At 33.9% G+C, this 23,530-nt stretch overlaps 2 protein-coding genes across 2 annotated transcripts; both read right to left on the minus strand.

Annotated features, from left to right (window-relative positions):
* Positions 1 to 455: 455 nt before the first annotated feature.
* On the minus strand, positions 456 to 1,107 carry LOC108346459 (transcription factor SRM1). The gene is made up of 2 exons (XM_017585537.1): positions 968 to 1,107; positions 456 to 870 (listed from the first exon to the last, which is right to left on the minus strand). Exons 1-2 carry the CDS (start codon positions 1,105 to 1,107, stop codon positions 456 to 458), a joined length of 555 nt encoding a protein of 184 aa, XP_017441026.1.
* An 11,369-nt stretch (positions 1,108 to 12,476) lies between these two features.
* LOC108346460 (glycosyl hydrolase 5 family protein) lies at positions 12,477 to 15,089 on the minus strand. Its single transcript, XM_052868056.1, has 4 exons — positions 15,058 to 15,089; positions 13,808 to 14,606; positions 13,033 to 13,642; positions 12,477 to 12,895 (listed from the first exon to the last, which is right to left on the minus strand). Exons 1-4 carry the CDS (start codon positions 15,087 to 15,089, stop codon positions 12,477 to 12,479), a joined length of 1,860 nt encoding a protein of 619 aa, XP_052724016.1.
* Between the last annotated feature and the right edge of the window lie 8,441 nt (positions 15,090 to 23,530).

The raw sequence follows: 23,530 nt of genomic DNA on the forward strand, positions 1-23,530 counted from the left end.
TATCTTATTATAGATTTGATAAGTCCTATAAAAATCTTCCTTTATTGACAATGAAAAACAGAAAACACACTGCATTCATAGCTTCATCTTATCAATTTTAAGTTCCTAATAGGCCCTATTTTTACTTTAATATTTATCATTTTTATTATTTTAATTAATTATAACAATGACAAGAACATTTTGACTTGATTTTCCAACCAGTTTAAATATATTTTTCAAAATGGTATAGAGGGATTGACTAAAGAAAATGAAGCTACATAAACGAAAGTTTTACTATAATAAATAATTTTAATTTCACATAAAATAACCTTTAAACACTAAAAGAAAGTTTATCACTAAATATCTTATTTTATTACTGACGAGATTAGAGAAAACACAAAATAATAAAAATGTTTTCAACCACAATCATTATATTTAACCCTTCAATATTTTCAAAAACTAAACAAAACAATTATTCAGACCACATCTGTCAATTCTTCTAAGAAGTCGAGATCTGCAAAAATAGCTTGGTCAACTTGGTAATCTGGAACATAGACATCGTCATTTTGCACATCAACTGGGTAATCTGGAACATAGACGGCGTCATTTTTCATATGAACTTGATCATTTTGCACATCAACTTGGTAATCTGAAACATTGACATCGTCATTTTGCATATGAACTTGATCATGAGAAAGAAAGGCATCCTTGTTGTATGATGTTTTCGCGTCGTAAAAACTTTTTCTTTTGCCTTTATTGAGTGCGGCCAAATGTTTGTAGTAATGCTGTGCATGGCTGGAAACTTGTGCTGGAGTCCTGGTTTTCACCACATACCTTGAAATATTGGTCCATTGTCCCTTTTTGTATATCTCGAGTCCTTTAAGGAACAACCTATTAGAAACAAAATCGTAAATAAGACTTGATTAAGCATTTAAGCAGTAGTAAAAATAAAAAAAAAATAAAAATAAAATAAGAACGATGTACTTACTTGTGTTCTTCTTCACTCCATTTCTTGTAACTATTAGTTTGAGTCGGAGTTGATGCTATAGATGAAGATGAAGATGAAGATGAAGATGATGATGGAGGAAACTCATTGCTTTCAAACTGGTTGTTCATATCTTTCGACATTCTTTGCTTCTTTCTTCTCTGATCCTGTGTGATTCTTTTCACTGTAATCCTTGTTTTATAGGAAGAACCTTGAACTTAAAAGATAAATGATAAACTAATTTGTAGATATATTATATCTATAGATAGGTATATAATCTCCCAATAAACAACAGCTATATCTTAAATAATCTATTTTAACTGTATACCTGTTCTGTAGATTTCACCTAAGATTCTTTTTAAGAGAATAATTTATCTTTCTAACTGTAAAATAAAGATATGCTATTTGATTATAAAAATAAACACAAGCCTAAATTATAATTCTTGGAATATATATTGTAGAATAATTTGTTTTCACTTAAAATCTCTCTCATCTTATAGCTGTAAATAATCATTCTATAAATCTTGATTGGTTAAGGTCGTTTATAAATTTGATTATTATCTAAAAAAATAAAAGTCAATCTTATAAAAAATAAGACTACTATTACCTACTATGTAAGACCCATGAAAAATATTTATAGTAAATTTTAGTATTTTATTTGTAATAATAATTTTAATGGATAGAAAAATATAAATTTTGGATATAAAATTATAGTAATTTTATAAGGAGAGGTTAAAATTTTTGATAACTTATTTAGTATTTTTTTTTTAAGAAAATCGAATAGTAAAAAGTGAATAGTGAATAGTAAATAGTAAAAAGTAAATAGTAAATAGTAAAAAGTAAATAGTAAAAATAAATTTTCAGCATTTGGATTCCTTAGCATGGAAGAAAGTAGTAGGTAGAAATTAGGATCAGATTTGGTGAGAAAATGATTGAAATATTATTTTTAAATAATATTAAAATAATAAATAATATTAAAATATTAAGGAATAGTAAATTTTTTTTACTATAAATAGCCATGAGAGGGAAGGGTATTTGGCACCAAGAGAAAAGGAATCAAGTGAGAGCTTGAGAAATAGAGAAGAAATAGTTAGGGAGAAATTTTTAGTTGCAAGAAGAGTAGAGGTTCTGAAGAGTTTTCGGGAAAACAAATTCGGAGCAGGAGATTAAGTCTGGAATAGAGGTAGGGGAGCTAATTTTTCTAAGCTTTTATATTATGATTTAGTACTGTTTTATTACTATTCATGTCTTGAAATTATGTATGAATATTGTTAATGCTTACTGTATGTTTATCTATATTGATATTCGGTGTAAATATTATATGCTGTTGTTTTGAATCTGTTAATAAGAAATTTGTTAAAAACTAGTTGAGGAACACTTTGGCTAAGGAAAGACTTGGTACTTAAGTTGTCCATTGTGACGCACCTCTCTTTCCTGGAAGTCTACTCGACAGGTTTTTAACTTAAATCTTGTGTACAGATTATGTACTGTTAAATTATCATGTAATATATCTAGTTGGAATATATTCAGTTTGTATGATTTCTGAAATGATTGAAGTTTATTTGATTTGAATTTATGCATCTGAACATGTATGAGTATTACGGGGAGATGTCGTAAGGGTATAATATGAGTCGAGGAATGTGAGTATGGTATGAGTCTCGCGGAGAGATTATGTAATGTCATGGTAGGTGTATGAGGATTATGGGTAGATTTCGTAATGGTATAATATGAGTTAAGGAATGTGAGCATTGTATGAGTTTCGTGGAGAGGTTCTGTAATGACATGGTATGTGCGTATATGTTGATGTTGAGGGTCATGAAGTTGGAGGTTATCCTGATACTCTAATAATCAATCAGTCTCAAGTAGAGAATGATGAATTATGTGGTGAGAGGGGCAGGAGGTCCTGGTCTATGTGCCGGTTTAGGACATAGTGAGGGAACTAACCTTGTGAATGGTATGGAGAGCAGAATGTCCTGGTCTATGTGCCGGTTTAGGACATAGTGAGGGGACTAACCTTATGAATGATATGGAGGGCAGAATGTCCTGGTCTATGTGCCGGTTTTGGACATAGTGAGGGGACTAAGAATGACATCACAAGTGAAAAACCTTCCGTTGTATCGCTCATCAACATATCGTTGGGATAAGTGCCTATTGAATATCGTGGGGATAAGTGCCTATTGGGTATTGTGGAATGAGTGTTTATTTGGGTATTGTGGGATGAGTGTTTATTGGGTATTGTGGAATGAGTGTTTATTGGGTATTGTGGGATGAGTGTTTATTGGGTATTATGGAATGAATGTCTATTGAGTATTATGGTATTTATTGGGTATTGTGGGACGAGTGTCTAATAGGAATTGTGGTACGATGGTATGAGGGTGTTTGACATAATTATTATATGATGTTTGTATCGAAGTAATTATGCATGTCTTATAAATGATTTGTTGCATGTTAGCTCACCCTACTTGTTTGTGTTTTGTGTTTGGGTATGTGCGATGATCGTATAATTCGTTATACGGGAGCAGATGAAGGAATGTCGCCTCACATAGTACCAAGGAAAGGGAGGAGTAGAAGAACTATAATTAGAATCTTTTTACATGTATAGACTTATATCAACTAGGAAATTTTAAAGGGTGAGATTACGGAATGTTACCGTAAATGTAATGTTAATTATCAAGTGTGAAAATTTGGGATGTTACATTAATGTGAAAAGTTGGGATGTTACATTAATGTGAGAATTTGGGATGTTACATTAATGGTATCAGAGCAGTTCGTCCTTAGGATGACCTTTGTGTCGTGGGTCTGTCGTGTCTTCTCTATGAAGAATTGAGTCTAAATGGTATACTTACCATTTTCTCCAAGTCTAGATAGTAGATTATTGTGTCTAACTACTCATGACTTTTACGAGAGATGATTTTCCTTTCTTAATTCTCAAGGTTTATGAAAGATATTAGAATTAGTTAAAGCCTTCATAGGGAGATATAATACTAGAATTTGAGTTTCAAAGGATAAGTGAAGATGTTGGTGTTTAGAAGTTATGTTTTAAGATGTTTGGAGGACAAAATCAGGAGATTAGATATCTTACGTTTCACAAAAAGGAGTTAAGTTCAAAGGCTAGATTAAGAGAAGCTTTGGATAAGCATGAATGTAGCAAGGTTTGAGAAATCAGTTTGGTTTAGTATATCAGTAATGTTAGAAGTCAGAAGAGAGGGAAGTGTTGGTGAGAAACAGAGTGGCATTGTGTGAGATTGGTAACATGGATCGATGTATCAGTGATGGTTGGAATCTGAAGAAAGAAAATGGTGGAAGATTTGAAGATAAAGTTTAAAATAAAAAGGGATAGGAATACTAAAGTAGATTAAGGATAAATCAAATATTAGACGAAGAAGAGTAGAAGAGAAGTGGTATAAGGAATAAAGAGGATTGAGAGAAAGTTTAATAGGAGGAGAAATTTGTAAGTTAAGAGAACACGAGGTCTTTAGAGAAGAATGAAGTATTGAAAGGATTCTAAGCTAAATGGATGATTAAAAAGAGATGGTTAGATTTTTCAGTAAAATGTATTAGAGATAAGATTTGAGAGTATGTGATTTTGGTATGAGGAGTAGTGGAGAAATCCAAGTACGAAAATTTTGGCTTTCGGCTTATGCAAATATTCGGTATTTTATGATAGGATTAAAATGTCATGATTTACGGTTGTAAATTTTATTGATTTTGGAATGTTAAAGTTAGTAGAGGTAGTGTAGGTTGAATTGATATTATTATGAATATGGCAAGATAAGGAAGAAGAAGAGTTTGGAAATAGATAAAAAGGAGGGTTGCAATACTAATGTGATTAGGGAATTAGGAATAATTAAGAAGTTGTAGGTTGTGATTGGAGCAATTTCAGCAGGCATAGTTATATGGTAGTATTCAAACCTCAATGGTGATGTAAAGGATGGGTAAAGATTTATATGTCGCACCTTGATCTCTGACCAATGATGTGTGTGAGTGAACTTATTTATATTTACTTTTAGTTCGCATAAGATAAAAATTTGAGATTTGGTTAACACTAAATATCCTGGGGATATGGTTTTGATCTAGGGAAGCACGTTATAATTGAGGTTGGTTGTGGTTGATTGCCTTGATAATCTCTCTAGATCATTTAACTTATGTGGCATAAGTGGTTTATTTAAACGAGTAGGTGCAGTACTGATAAAGAATATAGTTAAATTCGGCCTTATTGAGATTAAAATAAGTTGTTTCAGAATTTATAACATTGTTGATTGAGTGATCTGCTGAGTCTTATTAGAGATACACAATTGTTAGGTACTGGGTTAGAGACAACGTTAAGTTTGTGGATTTATGTTAGGTTAGGATGTGGGAAGGTATTTTGAGGACAAGGTTTATATTCCTAAGATTTAGAGTTTATAAGTTAATTCTTGGAGAATGTTTTAACTTAGGCTAGTAATGTTTGCTAGGAAAACAATTAGATGAAGGTTGAGGTAATTTGGAGTATAATCTTGAAAGAAGCTTGATTATTCTAGTTTTGTCAAGTATTTCAGAAGTGTTTATCAGGTGAAAAAAAAAATAGTGGTTCAACATTTAGTGTGGGTTAAATAAAGGATGAGGATCAGTATTTTAGGGATATCTGACCAATGCAAGTGAAGGATAGATATTGTAGTCTAGAGTATGATCGAAAGGATGGTTTGGTCATGTTCCAATATGTTTTTAGAAGTTTATGGTCTTCAAGAATTGTGAGTTGATTGTTGAACATTAAGTGTGGTTAAGGGTGAAGGCAGTATTACCGAGAGTCAAATAAGTTCATCAAGGACGAGTGAAGGAAATGATGCATGATCTTAAGTGTGGAAGGGTTTCTATGGATGTTATAAATCATACTCAATATAGGTATTATTTTTGGACAAGTTCTTGTTAAATGGGTATAGAAAAGAAAAACATAAAGGATGAATTGTTTAGTAATAGTGTTTTGGACTCCGTGTAATCATCAGAGTAATTATAAATTTTACGGAGAATAGAAGTAGAGGGTAAGGTGGAACAATCTAGTATAATTTTGGTAAACATAAGTGGCTTTTAGAGGTGTACGATTTCTAGGAGTAGAAATTGTGTTGAGAAAATATAATGGAAGGTTGTTACGGAAAAAGAATAATTCCTAGAGTTTTACAGGGTCATGAAAGTCTTAAATAGGGATCTATAAGGAGAATCACTTTCTGGTTATAGTAGGAATAAAAAGTTTTCTGGAATTTTGTGATTAATAGTTTATGAGTAATGAGTTCTTTTAAAACATTAATGGATTATTTTGAGACTAGTGGGGTATGTGTAATGGTGGTTTTGACGAGGCTAGAAGTGACAAGTGAGAGTGTTTTGAAGGTTTATGATTTTAATTTTTTCGTGAGTACATTTCAATTTGAGATGCTAGAAATTTTATGCACAAAATAAGTAGAGTAAATGAGTTTACAAGGAAACTAGAAGATAAGGTGAAATAATCATAACTTTTTTTTTTATGTCAAATTTTCGAATTTTCGAGGACGAAAATTTTTGTTGTTGGGGAGAATGTAAGACCCATGAAAAATATTTATAGTAAATTTTAGTATTTTATTTGTAATAATAATTTTAATGGATAGAAAAATATAAATTTTGGATATAAAATTATAGTAATTTTATAAGGAGAGGTTAAAATTTTTGATAACTTATTTAGTATTTTTTTTTTTAAGAAAATCGAATAGTAAAAAGTGAATAGTGAATAGTAAATAGTAAAAAGTAAATAGTAAATAGTAAAAAGTAAATAGTAAAAATAAATTTTCAGCATTTGGATTCCTTAGCATGGAAGAAAGTAGTAGGTAGAAATTAGGATCAGATTTGGTGAGAAAATGATTGAAATATTATTTTTAAATAATATTAAAATAATAAATAATATTAAAATATTAAGGAATAGTAAATTTTTTTTACTATAAATAGCCATGAGAGGGAAGGGTATTTGGCACCAAGAGAAAAGGAATCAAGTGAGAGCTTGAGAAATAGAGAAGAAATAGTTAGGGAGAAATTTTTAGTTGCAAGAAGAGTAGAGGTTCTGAAGAGTTTTCGGGAAAACAAATTCGGAGCAGGAGATTAAGTCTGGAATAGAGGTAGGGGAGCTAATTTTTCTAAGCTTTTATATTATGATTTAGTACTGTTTTATTACTATTCATGTCTTGAAATTATGTATGAATATTGTTAATGCTTACTGTATGTTTATCTATATTGATATTCGGTGTAAATATTATATGCTGTTGTTTTGAATCTGTTAATAAGAAATTTGTTAAAAACTAGTTGAGGAACACTTTGGCTAAGGAAAGACTTGGTACTTAAGTTGTCCATTGTGACGCACCTCTCTTTCCTGGAAGTCTACTCGACAGGTTTTTAACTTAAATCTTGTGTACAGATTATGTACTGTTAAATTATCATGTAATATATCTAGTTGGAATATATTCAGTTTGTATGATTTCTGAAATGATTGAAGTTTATTTGATTTGAATTTATGCATCTGAACATGTATGAGTATTACGGGGAGATGTCGTAAGGGTATAATATGAGTCGAGGAATGTGAGTATGGTATGAGTCTCGCGGAGAGATTATGTAATGTCATGGTAGGTGTATGAGGATTATGGGTAGATTTCGTAATGGTATAATATGAGTTAAGGAATGTGAGCATTGTATGAGTTTCGTGGAGAGGTTCTGTAATGACATGGTATGTGCGTATATGTTGATGTTGAGGGTCATGAAGTTGGAGGTTATCCTGATACTCTAATAATCAATCAGTCTCAAGTAGAGAATGATGAATTATGTGGTGAGAGGGGCAGGAGGTCCTGGTCTATGTGCCGGTTTAGGACATAGTGAGGGAACTAACCTTGTGAATGGTATGGAGAGCAGAATGTCCTGGTCTATGTGCCGGTTTAGGACATAGTGAGGGGACTAACCTTATGAATGATATGGAGGGCAGAATGTCCTGGTCTATGTGCCGGTTTTGGACATAGTGAGGGGACTAAGAATGACATCACAAGTGAAAAACCTTCCGTTGTATCGCTCATCAACATATCGTTGGGATAAGTGCCTATTGAATATCGTGGGGATAAGTGCCTATTGGGTATTGTGGAATGAGTGTTTATTTGGGTATTGTGGGATGAGTGTTTATTGGGTATTGTGGAATGAGTGTTTATTGGGTATTGTGGGATGAGTGTTTATTGGGTATTATGGAATGAATGTCTATTGAGTATTATGGTATTTATTGGGTATTGTGGGACGAGTGTCTAATAGGAATTGTGGTACGATGGTATGAGGGTGTTTGACATAATTATTATATGATGTTTGTATCGAAGTAATTATGCATGTCTTATAAATGATTTGTTGCATGTTAGCTCACCCTACTTGTTTGTGTTTTGTGTTTGGGTATGTGCGATGATCGTATAATTCGTTATACGGGAGCAGATGAAGGAATGTCGCCTCACATAGTACCAAGGAAAGGGAGGAGTAGAAGAACTATAATTAGAATCTTTTTACATGTATAGACTTATATCAACTAGGAAATTTTAAAGGGTGAGATTACGGAATGTTACCGTAAATGTAATGTTAATTATCAAGTGTGAAAATTTGGGATGTTACATTAATGTGAAAAGTTGGGATGTTACATTAATGTGAGAATTTGGGATGTTACATACGATCCCCCAACAAAAAAGAAGTAGAGTTTAAATCAATGTTTTAAGTTTGATCATTACATTTATCGTAATTAAACATTAAAAAATAACCAGTAATAATTAAGATCTTATATAAAATAGTAAGTATAATATAATATATAACCAATCATAGAAAATATTATTAACAATAATAAAATTAATAAAATAACTAATAATAATAAAATAATAATTATGAAATAAAACATAGTTCACACTAAAAATTGAAAATGTATGTATTTATATAAATTTTGACATTTAAAAGTACATATATAAAAACAAAATTTATTATAATGTTAGGGGTAAATTTTAAATAATGCATTTATTAACAAAAGAACAAGTTTAAATATAAAATGAAAAGGAAAGTGATAAATCCTGCAAATTAAAAATGCCATTGTATTAAGCATTTTTTTATTATAATTTTAACAAAAACAAGTTTAAATATAAAATGGAAATGGAAGTGATAAATCTGAAAATTAAAAATGACATTGTATTAAGCATTTTATACTTTTATAAAAAGTAATATGTAAGATCCCAAAAATACAGTTCATAACTATATACTAAAATAATCACATTAATTAATAATTTAGATAAGTCTTTACACTAAGAACGTATGCTTATGGCCGAACGACCTTACATAAAAGAGTTACACAATACTACATATAGTTTAAGGAAATTTTAACCGAACGATTTACAAAATTTATACCGAACGGTCAAAGTGATCAAAAGGGAAGGTGATCGAACGACCATCTTACCATACCAAAACTAAACTACTGACCGAACGTCCTATTGTTCGACCTTCACTTCTACCTCTATCAAATTTTCTTCTTCCAGCGCTTCTTCCAGCAACTCGTCTCCTTCTGCTCACATCCACAAGGATGATCATTGCAATGACAAGGACGGACGTACAAAACAAGACAACACAGGAAAATACAGGGTAAGCTTATGTAATTTAATTCAAGTATAAACATACATTTTTCACATTCAAACACATAAAATACATTTCAAGATATGTTTCAATCAAGTCCTATTACTAGACTGACTGTCCGAACTGTATGAAATATGTGTAGATACGACGTTCGTGCACCCGGGTGATGTAGTAACTAGAATACTCTCATCAGCTGTCACCCGAGGTTAGTCTGTCCAAAGTACCCCTAAGGACTAGGACCTCCTGCCGTTCCCACACATGACCTACCCTCCTCTATGTGAGGACGAGTACTCACGGAACATCAGAATGAATCGCCAACTAAGCATTACCACATTCATACTTTACAAATTTCAAGATCATCCATGAGTCGTTCCTCCCCGGAACGCTCGTTCACAATTCACAACATTTCACTCACATCATATCCTCTTCACCTTTCATTATCCATCATTTTAATTTCGTCTTTGCCACCAATTCTAAGAACGTTAAATACCGAACATTCAGTCCTCACTCAGAACGAGGATGAACACTAGGAAAGAAATAGAGAAGTCTTCCGTTCCCGAATAGAATAAAGCCGAAAGGGTTACTGTCAGGTTGAGAAAGATACCGATTACCATTAAACATATCCCAAGAACGAACGTTACTTACAACATGAATCAGTTAAATGAACTGACTCTCTTGAGCTCAAATCAACACTTCAAAGAAGAGGTCAAGTACTAAGGCTTTAGGCAGCAGCCAAAAGAAGGTAGACACGTCAAGACGTTTACAAAACCATACTTAGAATAATTCACATACAGAAATCAAATGCCAGTCAATGACCGAACATGATATAGGGAAATTCTACTGAGGTTGGACGAACGCCATTTTCATCAAGATAGATTATACTATATACGAGTACGAGCGCTTGGTATAAGACCGAGCACTACTCATTACGAGTGCTTGGTGTAAGACCGACCGCTACTAATTGATAATATAAAGTTCGATAAATATAATAAGATATTATTGGAATAATGTTTAAGAATAACTAAGATATACAAATATATATATATATATGTTTACAACATTTGGTTTATCACCGAATACTCAGATGCAACTACGCTTGTCCGAACGCTCAAGCACAGTATTATCACAAGAAGACGCTCGTCCTCAACTAGGATTCTTTCCAAATGAAAGAATTCAATTTCAAACAAGTTTACTAGAAGCACCGAACGGTCAAGGACCGTTCAATGACAAACGTACATGATCATAGGAAATTTCATATTCCGAATTCATTTATGTTCAAACTCATTTCTCAATACATAATTCCATAACTTTATAAAATTCATATCATAATCAATTTGCATACTTCGTACAATCCATATCATACTAATAATTCATATTCCACATAAACAATCATATCAGTATTCATACTTTATATACATTCAACCACTCAACAACATGCATTCATTATAAACGAAGGTATATCAACATACAATTAAATTAGATAAGCTTCCCTTACCTTGGAGTGTGAACGAACGTTCTACAGACTGAAACTCAGTTCACCGAAATACGATTCCTTCTACCCTCAACGCTCAACGACTCTTCGAACCAAAATCAAACAACAGACCAAAATCGTTCAGAACAACACTCGGAACATCATGCAACCAGAACTTGGTTTGCATGTTCACAAAAACGAACAACTAGGGACAAGAAACTTACCGGTTTCAGAACCCGGAATTGTTCGGTTTAAATTAAAGCTTGGGACGCCAGGAGTGCTCCTACGGGACCTAAACGGTGATCGGAAAAGAGCAAGGGTGAGTTTCAGTAGAGAGAAGGGAGGACTTCTAGAGAGAAGGAGGAGAAAATGAGAATATCGGAGTATGGGAAAGAAGGTTGCATGCAGAAGAGAGTGAGACGGAAGTTTTCAGAAAAAATCAGTTTTCTTCCCACGTCAAAACGAGCGTCCGCTCTTCTGCTGACACCTGCATCCCACTATCTGATTTATGATCCTCGTTGCTTGACACCTGGCGTCCGTGCATAAGAGTTTTGGGTGCGTTTTTAATGAGGTCTGACATAATCACTTTTTTAAACTTGCAAATTACAATTTAAATTTACAATAAATAATAATATGACATTCTTAAATAATAATAACTCGTAAAATCATTATGCAGAAGAAAATCTTAAAAGCATTCTTATAAAACTTACAATATTGACATTTTGACTTTCTTATAATTTTGGAATGCTTGCAATAGTAAAACAAACACTTACTTCCCTAAAAAAACACACATTTCAGATCAATTTTCTTTGAAAACTTTATTTTAGAAAATATTTATAACTTTTATTATGAATAAATAAAAATTTGCAAGAAATTATTATTTGTTTTTGCAAAATATTCTGCACAAAATATTTCTCACAAAAAAATGTAAAAGTTTTTACAGAAAATTTTGTAAGAAATAATTGTAAATTTTATAGGAAATCATTATTTGTTAATTAAAATTCTTAGAAAAAAAATTTATATACAAAATTTTATAATAAATTTGTAAGAAAAATTCTATAAAATATGTGAAATTGTAGTGTCTACTCAGAATATAAGTGGCCAAGTTTTTTATTTGCAAATAAAATTCTTCACAGCAAGATAGTAGATACTCCCTTCTAAAGGCAATTAGATATTTGTTTTCTATTAATAGTGTATAATTTTGAAGAACAATATAGTTGTAAAATCACCATCAGCCAGCTAAAGAAAATTAAATACTATTTTATTTGGGATTTAACTAATGGTAAACATATTACACCCAAACATATTAGTAATTTCTGAATCCAACTACGAAGAATATAAAATAATAAAGCAAAAAATAAAAAATAAAAGGTTTCTGCAATAGTAATCTTAGACTCTCAATCCAATTAACCTAAGCTACACATTGGTTTTAACAAGCTGGAACCACTGGCTTTGAGGATCATCAAGACATTCAGAATCATCTTTTATGCAGATACACTTTGCAGTCACAATGGTGGATGAGTTAGAATCCTTCTGCAAGCAAAGTTGTTCCTCCTGTTCATTCATTGCCAAGTGAAGTTTAGAAAGAGATTCAGATTTCCATGAACTGTTCTTCCTTTCACAATCAGAAACTACAACTGGAAGCCCTTCACCAGTTGCTGTTAAACACTTCTCAGAGCCATGTAAAAGCATTTTAGTCTCATCTTCTCCACGAACCCATCTGTGTTTGCTCTCACAGCTTCCAAGTTCAACTTCATTCCTCTCATTCACTTGAGCACATTGACCAGATAGTGGGTGGTACAAGATATTTACAATGGGGGCCATGGAGTTAGGTTCTGCATCAAGAACAAGCAATGTCAACCTTTATGCACATATGCTTCAAAGAATAGTAACTGATATAAATCATCTTATGAGTGATGTTTTATTGGTGATCAATCTAATAGTGCATGATAACTGAACTCAAAAAGCTTACCAATATTCTTTCTTTGCAAAAGCTGGAACTTGTCGGTGAAATTGGGATATCTAAGGTTACGCCATGTTGCATCCATTACACCAAATGACTCCTCAACTTGGACCTGGTCTTTCTTCAAATAGTAGCTACCTTGGAAAGCCCAAAATCCCCAGTCCATATCCTTTCCAAGAAGATAGGTTTGAAGGCATGTCAAGAACCTGTTGTCTTCTTCTGAAGAACCTGCCTCATTGAATCCAAACTCTGTAAAAATCAAAGGAGCTGCATTCTCGCCAGTGGTAAGGAATCCAGCTCTGTAGTCTATGGCTTTAACGTTGTTGGCACATATCCTATTCAATGGTTGCTTTGTCCATATCTCTTTCAATTTGAGGGTTCCAATTCCAGACCATGAGTACAAATGTGTCTCAAACACCATTTTCTTACCCAAGTCTATCTTCAATGGTTTTTTCCTTAAAAACTGCAACTCAGTGTCATAGTTCAAACCTGAGATAAGCACTAGCACATTTGGATTTGCATTGTGAATAGCTACTGCTCCTTGGCTCATGTACCTGTACCAATCCTTCAAATTTTGGCGAGGGCCATGCAGCTCATTCCTCAAACTCATTGCCACAACCTGTTAGAAAACCAGAAGTAATAACAAAGTCATCTTACTGTATTCAATCTTAGCCAAAGAGAGGATAAAAAAAGCGAAACTATTAACATAGCCTCTTAGATTATCTCTAAGTTCAATCCTGTCCAGGAAAACTACGAACTTTTAGTCTATAAATATAAAAGTTACGTAGATGATTTTGGCAACAGGTACAGAAACTTTCTGCGTAAAGACTAAAATTTCTACTTCTTGTTGACAGGAGTTAAAACCAAAGAAATCTGAACAGGTTATATGATCAAAGTTCATATATATAATTGAGCCAAAAAGGAAAAAAGGAAAAATACGTACAGCAGGGTTTCCATTGAAGTGTTCAGCAGCCATAGTAAGGCCAAGCACCCATTCCTGAGGATTGAAATGTCTGTCATGGAAGAAGCCATTCTCATCATCATCATTGCAGCACCACATTGGCTCACTGACATGGTTATCAAGCAACACTTTCACATTCTGAGCTCCAAGTTCTTGAACAACAGCATGAAAGGTCTGAATGTGTGTCATGGACAACACAGAAGGGTTGTTCTTGGCAATCCCTTCAACCACTTCTGGTACATCCAAAGAGGCTAAGTTGGCACTCACATTCTCATGAGAAAAGCGTGTCCACATGTAGATTGCATAGGTGAGACGCACGCAGTTGAAGTTGCGCTTCACAAGCTCACCAACAATTTCCTTCAATGGTCTTTTGTCAAGACCCTCAGGCATCATTGGTTGAAGGTGGCCAGCCCAATTGGCACACACCAACTTCACACGTTGTCCTGTTGCTTCATCTATGATCCATCTGTTCTGCGTTGATAAAGGGTATGCATTTGAATGCGTTGCAGAGATGACTACAAGGAGGAGAAGAAAGACAAAACGTGAAGACATTTTCGCTTTCAATGGAAAATAACTTTGATGTCGGAGAAGAAAGCGTGAGAATAAATATATAGGGTTTTCTCTTTAAGTTTAGCAACCACATTAACAAAAGTTTTGCTGTTAACATATATACCAATCTGTTTTCTCTTAAAGTTTCATTATAACTGATTAACTTTTTATTTTTCTATTATATTATTCATGTTGAAAGACAGACTTTTATCCTTTGTTTATGTCTTTAACGTTATATTTGGCATTCGAAGTCCTAGGTTTCAATTATGTAACAGAGTCTGTAACACGTGAGCTGCATGATGGGAGTGAACGACATGTTATTATGAATGAAAGACAGGTGGAACGTGATCAGGGACACGTGGAACTTGATCAGCAGGAGGTGGAGAGCAGACGCTGCACTAGGATTCGTAAGGAAAATTCTCTTTTAAAAGGATTTGCGCGTTAGTTGGGGGGGCATGTGGAATGTGGCAAGTATCTCTCTCTTCCAGAATTTCCTCACTGCTCTTTCTGTTCTCTGACCTTACCCATTTTCTGTGCAGGACGACCCTCTGTTCATGCAGCCGATAATATTTTTGGGATTCTATTTCGTTACATTTCCCTTACAGAATCCATAAACTTCTTTTTATATTGTTGTTGACAGAGACATTGATTCATTTAAATAAGATTCATTCCATTTTGAATTTTCCTATCATACTACTGCATCATTACTGTTACATTGGTGCTTTCATCGACTCCAATGGCTGAGAACACACGTTTAAAAGATTTACAGACACAGGTTACCTCGTTGGTGAGCTGGATGGAAAAGCAAAATGATAGAGATAAGATGAATCAAGACCTGATTGATAAAACAGAGCAGCGTATGAATCAGATGCAGATAGCCATTGATCATCTAATCAAACTTCAAACTCAGCACGTTGGTGATACGAACTCAAAGAATGGAGCACAGTCTGCAAATTCCGGGATGTTCTCTGTAGCGATGCCTATTCGCGACATATCGTTGGGTTTTCCTCATTTCGATGGTCACACTCCAGTGTTAGAATGGATCTTTAAGGCAGAAAAATTCTTCAATTACCACAATACTCCGGATTTGGAGAGAGTGGAAATAGCTGCGATGCATTTTGAGAAGGATGTTATTCCATGGTTTCAGATGTTGCAGAAGGAGCATGTCTTCCAGTCTTGGAATGATTTGAAACGTGCCCTGGAGTCCCAATTTGGTCCTTCCCCGTTTGATAACCCCATGGCTGAGTTGTTCAAATTGACACAAAATGGTACAGTTGCTGATTACTACCTGAAATTCATGAGTTTAGCCAATCGATCTGAAGGGTTAACTTCTGAAGTTCTTTTAAATTGCTTTTTGAGTGGGTTGAATAAGGATATTAGACGCGATGTGGTAGCTCAGAGTCCTCCAAATTTATTGAGAGCTGTGTCACTGGCTAAATTGTTCGAGGAAAAATATGTCCCTGAGGCTAGTGTTCGAAACCCACCACAGGGCCATCGATATTCCAATATTACCTTCAATTCTAACCAGAATAATGTTCCTAGACACCCTCTGAAGCCTCATTATAATTCCCAGCCTCTACCTCCATTATTACCCACCCCTTCAGGACCTCCTTTTAGAAATTCCAATGTGAAGAAAATCAGTCCTGCAGAAATGCAATTACGTCGAGAGAAGGGCCTTTGTTATTTTTGTGATGAGAAATTTTCTTTCAATCATAAGTGTCCCAACAGACAGTATTTACTGTTACAAATGGAAGAGGATGAAAAGGAGTTAGAAACCGTGCAACCAGAAATGGACTCTCTCAATAGTACAGCGGGAGTGGTGGACACTGAGGAGGCATTGCATTTGTCCTTCAAGGCTTTGAATGGAGGAGCAGGAGTTGGTACCATCCGTTTTGTTGCACACATTGGTTCTCTGCCTGTCCAGGTTTTGGTTGATGGAGGTAGCTCTGATAATTTCCTTCAACCAAGAATTGCTAAGTTCTTGAAATTACCTGTTGAACCAGCTCCTATGTTCAGAGTTATGGTGGGGAATGGTAATTACATGGCTGCTGAAGGCTTGGTTAGTGAGCTAACTATTCGGGCACAGGGAGTCAAATTTCAATTACCAGTTTTTTTACTACCAGTTTCTGGAGCTGACTTAGTTCTTGGTGCTAGCTGGTTAAAATCCATTGGGCCACACATTGCTGATTACTCTTCATTACAGTTGAAGCTCTTATACAATGATAAGTATGTAACATTACAAGGTGATCATACAATTTTGCCTACTCCTGCATAATGCCACCATATAAAAAGACTGGTCCATACCAAATCCATTGCGGAAATTTTTAGTATGCAACTCATTGAACCGACTTCTCAGCAATTTCCAGAGCTAGAACTCCCTCAGGATATGGAACCTGAATTGGTTCTATTGCTACATACATATGCTGCGGTGTTTGGAAATCCTACGTCCTTACCTCCTCCTAGGACACATGACCACTCCATTCCTTTGGTTGAAGGTTCTCAACCAATTAAAGTTAGAGCCTATCGATATCCTCATAGTCAGAAGGAGGAAATTGAGAAGTTAGTGGCCGGTCTGTTGCAAGAAGGAATGGTGCAAACCAGTACCAGTCCTTTCTCTTTTCCAATCATATTGGTCAAAAAGAAAGATGGATCTTGGCGGGTTTGTACTGATTACAGAGCTCTTAATGCTATTACCATCAAAGACACATTTCCTATACCTACGGTTGATGAGTTGATAGATGAGGTCTTTGGTGCTTGTTTTTTTTCAAAGCTTGACTTGCGATCTGGTTATCACCAGATATTGCTTAAACCGGAAGATAGGCATAAGACAGCTTTTCGAACTCATCATGGTCATTTTGAGTGGCTAGTTATGCCATTTGGTTTGACTAATGCACCCGCCACATTCCAGAGTTTGATGAATGAAGTTTTTAAGGGTGTTTTGAGAAAATTTGTGTTGGTATTTTTTGATGATATATTAATCTACAGTGCTACATGGGCGGACCATCTCGCTCATTTGGAATTTGTATTGAGAACATTACAACAACACCAACTTTATGCTAAATTTTCTAAATGTTCCTTTGGTGTCAGGGAAATTGATTATTTGGGACATACAATAACTGGAGCAGGGATTGCTATGGAAACTAGCAAGTTAGAAGCTGTTAAAGCATGGCCTCAACCTACCACACTGAAACAATTAAGAGGATTCTTAGGTCTTACTAGGTACTATCGACGGTTTGTTAAAAATTATGCCTCTATTGCAGCCCCTCTAACTGAGTTGCTTAAAAAGGACTCTTTTCAATGGTCTGAATCAGCCACTAATGCTTTTATGAAATTAAAGGAGGCCCTTACTTCAGCACCTGTACTGGCGGTGCCCAATTTCAAGGAAGAGTTTATTCTGGAAACCGACGCTTCCGGCTTGGGAATAGGGGCAGTTTTGAGTCAGAATTCTCATCCTATTGCTTATTTTTCTAAAAAGCTGTCAACACGGATGCAAAAGCAGTCGGTGTATACTAGAGAGTTTTATGCTATTACTGAAGCTCTTGCAAAGTATCAAGACTGACCAAAAGAGTCTTAAGGAGTTGTTGGAGCAGACACTGCAAACCCCGGAGCAACAACAGTGGCTACCTAAATTTTTGGCAAGGATAACATTCCAGCTGATGCCTTATCAAGAAGCTTTCACTTGGCCTGGTCTGAACCTCGAAGCGGGTGGTTAACTAAAGTAGTTGAGTTGATGCCCAAAGATGAATGGTTGAGTTCTCTGTATCAACAACATTTAAATAATGAAATCACTGACATAGATTATACTGTCAAAGATGGCTTGTTATTATGGAAGGGTAGATTGATGATTCCGGATGACTTGGCTCTCAAACAGGCTATTTTACATGAGTTTCATAGTACGAAGATAGGTGGACATGCGGGAGTAACTCGAACTATGGCTAGGATCAGTCAACAGTTCTTTTGGCCGAAGATGCAGGCAGATGTCAGAGCAATTGTCCGAAACTGTAATGTTTGTCAACAAGCCAAGGTTGATCAAACACTGCCTTCAGGGTTGTTACACCCTCTTCCTATTCCACAACAGATTTGGGAGGATATCAGTATGGATTTCATAACTCAATTACCTAGCTCTAATGGCTTTTCTACAATTATGGTGGTGGTAGACCGATTGTCTAAGTTCACTTACTTTATTCCTCTCAAAGCAGATTTTAATAGTAGGATGGTTGCTGATGCTTTCATCCAGCAGGTGGTCAAGATCCATGGTTTCCCTAAGACTGTGGTGTCTGATAGGGATAGAGTATTCATTAGTGCATTTTGGCAACAACTCTTCAAGGCTCAAGGTACAACGTTGGCTATGACTTCCGTATATCATCCTCAATCCGATGGCCAAACGGAGGCTTTAAATAAGACCTTGGAAATGTACTTAAGATGTTTTGTGTATGACAATCCAAAGTCTTGGCATTCTATGATTCCTTGGGCACAATTTTGGTATAATTCGGCTTATCATCATAGTATTCATATGACGCCTTTTAAGGCTGTATTTGGGAGAGATCCTCCAATCATTGTTCCTTATGTTAAAGATTTGAAGGATCCCGTCTCTCTTCAAGATACTTTAACAGCTCGTGACCAACTGATTCATGAGCTTAAATTCAATTTGGAAAAGGCTCAGAATTACATGAAAGGACAGGCTGATAAGAAGAGGAAAGAGGTATACTTTGAGGTGGGGGACTTGGTATTGGTTAAGTTACAACCATACCGTCAACATTCGGTGGTTTTGAGGAAGAATCATAAATTGGGGTTGCGTTTTTTTGGCCCATTTGAGATCATTCAGAAGATTGGTGATGTTGCATACAAATTGAAATTGCCTACCACTGCTAGAATTCATCCCGTATTTCATGTGTCTTTGTTGAAGAAGTTCCATGGCACTCTAGTTGAGCAATATTTGCCTTTGCCATTGACTACTTCAGAATTTGGACCGACCTTGCAACCTGAGAAGATTTTGGATTCGAGAGTAATTGTTCGTGGTGCGGAACAAATTCCTCAGGTGTTGGTTCAGTGGGAGTCAACCAAACCAGAATTGGCAACTTGGGAAGATGCTCTGCTGCTACAACAATCTTATCCATCCCTCACCCTTGAGGACAAGGGTGTTTTAAAAGGGAAGGGTATTGTAACACGTGAGCTGCATGATGGGAGTGAACGACATGTTATTATGAATGAAAGACAGGTGGAACGTGATCAGGGACACGTGGAACTTGATCAGCAGGAGGTGGAGAGCAGACGCAGCACTAGGATTCGTAAGGAAAATTCTCTTTTAAAAGGATTTGCGCGTTAGTTGGGGGGGCATGTGGAATGTGGCAAGTATCTCTCTCTCTTCCAGAATTTCCTCACTGCTCTTTCTGTTCTCTGACCTTACCCATTTTCTGTGCAGGACGACCCTCTGTTCATGCAGCCGATAATATTTTTGGGATTCTATTTTGTTACATTTCCCTTACAGAATCCATAAACTTCTTTTTATATTGTTGTTGACAGAGACATTGATTCATTTAAATAAGATTCATTCCATTTTGAATTTTCCTATCATACTACTGCATCATTACTGTTACAGAGTCTCTCAAAATATCAATGATATTGTTTGTTTGTTAGATTCCAGTGCCATCAGTTCAATCAGTTAAATGTTTATGGAATTTTACATTATAGGGCTAATTATCAAAATTGTAGATCATTTAATAAATATACAACTTTGAAATTTGTGTAAAATATTTATGATTATTTGTTTCTTTAAGAATTTAAAATATATAATAAAAACATTTTTACATCAAAGTAATTAAATATATGGATGGAGATATATGTATATAGTTATTCTGTTTAAAAGTGAGTAAGAACAATGTTAATAAATCTTAACCTACATTTATAATATCAATACAAAAACATTTTCTAAGTCCTCATGCGCTTTCATTGATAATTATATGTTAGTAAACGTTGTTTGACTCAACTAGGAATAGAGACATATTATTCAATTATTCAATAAGTATACATTTATTAATTTTTATAAAATATTTATGATTATGTGTTTTCATAATTATCTGTTCGTTAATATATAGTTTGACTCAATTAGGAATAGAGACATATTATTCAATTATTCAGTAAGTATACATTTATTATTTTTTATAAAATATTTATGATTATGTGTTTTTTTTGGTAGAACTTAAGTATATATAGTAAAAACAAGTTTAATATGTCTTAAGTATATATTTAATTATTTTACAAAAACTAATTAAATATTTTAAAAAAGGAATCAAAATGATCCCAAATTATATCAATTATAACATCTTTAATAACTTTAATTCTTTTACAAATTTGACTGTTTGCATTAAAAGTTCTAATTAAATCAAAACATATATATATATATATATATATATATATATATGAAATATGTGCTGGTCATTTTTTTCTATTGTTGTTATTTTCTTATAAAACTAAAATTTGACAAACACGTACTATATAATTATAATTTAATAGTTAAGTAAACAATACAATTTTTTTATAGTTTTATGATTAGGTAAGATCCTTTCTATTTTTAAAATATATGATTGTAAATATATTTTTATATATGTGTTTTCACTTCTTTTCATGATAATAAAACATAATTTTTATAATTTTGAAATACAGTCTAACTTTCTCTAGTAAAAAAGATTTATTTTGATATTTTATTCATATTTATTAAATTTTCTTTGTTTCTTTTAGATTTGGTAACTATACATTTGGTGAGGCAGGATGTGGAAAGAAGTGAAAAGGTGTAGGATTTCTTTGTTTGATTTGGCCATATGAAAAAAAAAGCCAAAATTTTGAGGAGAAAAAGAAGAAAGAAAATTTCTTTATTAAGAAAAAGTGTGAAAAGTTACCATAATTTTGTTATGTAAATAATTGTTTATGCATACTTAAGTATATTATAAATATTTTGTAATGTTACATATATAAGTACAAAAATTAATATTATAGTTTTATCTGATATTTTTATAGTAACAAATTTTAATAGTGATTAATGATATAAATTGTTAGATTTATATTACCATAAATATATGAAATAAGTTGAGGAAGTAAAATATGATATATTATGGATAAAGTCAAATTACAAAATTCCTTATTAACAGAAAAAAAAAATGAACCAATTCAGTTTATTCGTTTTTAACATAAAACATGTTGATATCTTTGAGTAACAAACATTTATTAAATCAATATAATTAATAAAAACTGTGGAACAAAAAGCGATTAGGTAACACATAAATATATTATAACCACATTATATCACTCCAAAATCCGTTAAATTTATTTATTTGTGTTTTTATAACCACTTTAGCAATCCTGACTCCGTTTATTTTACGGAACAATTAATTTTCTAAATTTTTCTTTATAAATATTTATTTTAATTCTTATAATTGATACTATAAAATATTAAAATTAGTTAAAATATTTTTTCTTACCCTAGACTAAATTTAAACAAATAAACTGAAATACAATAAATGAATAACGACTGATATTTCCTTTTTTTTGTTAAATCCTTTTAGTTGTTCCTATTTATGTAGATTTTTTTCTCTGATCCTCGTTTTTTTAAAATCCCCAATTGAGTACTAAATAATACTAATTTAAATCAATTGGGCCCCTATCGTTAAATTGGCTTAACGGGGTTAAGTTTTTGCTGAGGTGGGAGGTTGACGTGTCAATTTTTTTAAACTGGCATTCACATAGTTGTACGTGGAATTTAAAAACATTTTAACATTTTGATTAAAAAATTTAAAAAAAAAGTCATCTTCCACTACAATCAAACACCACCCAGAATTTTTTTTCCCTGTCAATCACCTAGATCCTAAATTCAACAATAGCTTCCTTTCCCGCATCTATAATTCCTGCACATTACACAATAATAATGTCCTGTTAATAATAAAACTTGAACCCTCCAAATACCGTCCATGGAAGTTAACTTAGCAAAAACATATAGAAAAACAATCAATGGTCATAGTACTAACCATAATCCAGAAATTAAAAGTCACCTCAACAAAAGCCACTGATGTAAGAAATTCTCCGCGATCCATTCCTGTGAATACCCCCTCGCAGTAGTAACAGTGGATTTCCCTTGAGTTAGAGTGCCTGTTTTGTCAAACAGTGGATTTCTGGCAGCCATTTTTCTGGGTATGCTCCTCGAGCCCTGCATCGCTTCACAAGAAACCTCAATTAAATCAGAAACCTCTGCAAATCTCTCTTCCCAAGAAGGTCGAGTGGATCCAATTTGGGAAACCAGAGAAACAGTTGGAGAAGAAGCACTACAGAGGAGTCCGCCAGCAAGCACAGGTCGAGAGTGTGGCTTGGAACCTTCGACACCGCCATCAAGGCCGCCAAGGCCAACGACCGTGCTACCTTTAGGCTCTGCGGCTCAAAGGCCATCCTCAACTTCCCGCTCGAAGCAGGCGTGGTGGACACCACCGCCGAGGCCGAAGGAAAAAGGAAGCGACGACGCTAGGACGAGGAGGTAGAGGAAGTGAAGTCAATGGTGAGGGAGAAAACGACAGAACAGGAGGTGAACTATTTTCGGGAGATGTCATTAACGCCTAAGGTTGAAGATGATCAAAGGTAAGGTTGAAGATATGAACCCTAATTTGGGTTTCAATTTTTAGAATTTTCTTTTAATTATACATTCCATGTATACAGAGTACAGAATGCCACGTTTTAAAAAAATTGACACGTCAATCTTCTACCTCTAGCAAAAACTTAACCCGTTAAGCCAATTTAACATCAAGGGCCCAATTGATGCAAATTAGCACTATTTAGGACTCAATTGAGGATTTATAAAAAACAGAGATTGGAAAAACCTACACAAATAAGGACAATTAAAGGGGTTTAACCTTTTTTTTATAGTTAGTACTTTATCACAATCAATTTAGTCTTTTGAGTGATTTAGATAATAAAGAGATAAGTGATGAAAGAGATAAAATAAAGAAAAATAGAAGA

Source organism: Vigna angularis, chromosome 9 (genome assembly GCF_016808095.1).
Source record: "Vigna angularis cultivar LongXiaoDou No.4 chromosome 9, ASM1680809v1, whole genome shotgun sequence".
NCBI lineage: Eukaryota > Viridiplantae > Streptophyta > Magnoliopsida > Fabales > Fabaceae > Vigna > Vigna angularis.

Bases quoted from the DNA above. Each gene is read 5' to 3' on its own strand.
- LOC108346459 (XM_017585537.1), bottom strand. From the start codon at position 1,107: ATGTCGAAAGATATGAACAACCAGTTTGAAAGCAATGAGTTTCCTCCA. The intron at 871-967 runs GTAAGTACATCG...TGTTTCTAATAG, and splicing joins TGGAGTGAAGAAGAACACAA to GTTGTTCCTTAAAGGACTCG.
- LOC108346460 (XM_052868056.1), bottom strand. From the start codon at position 15,089: ATGAACAGAGGGTCGTCCTGCACAGAAAATGG. The intron at 14,607-15,057 runs GTAAGGTCAGAG...CTAAACTTAAAG, and splicing joins TCGTCCTGCACAGAAAATGG to AGAAAACCCTATATATTTAT. The intron at 13,643-13,807 runs GTAACTTTTATA...GTTTTCTAACAG, and splicing joins CTGTTGCCAAAATCATCTAC to GTTGTGGCAATGAGTTTGAG.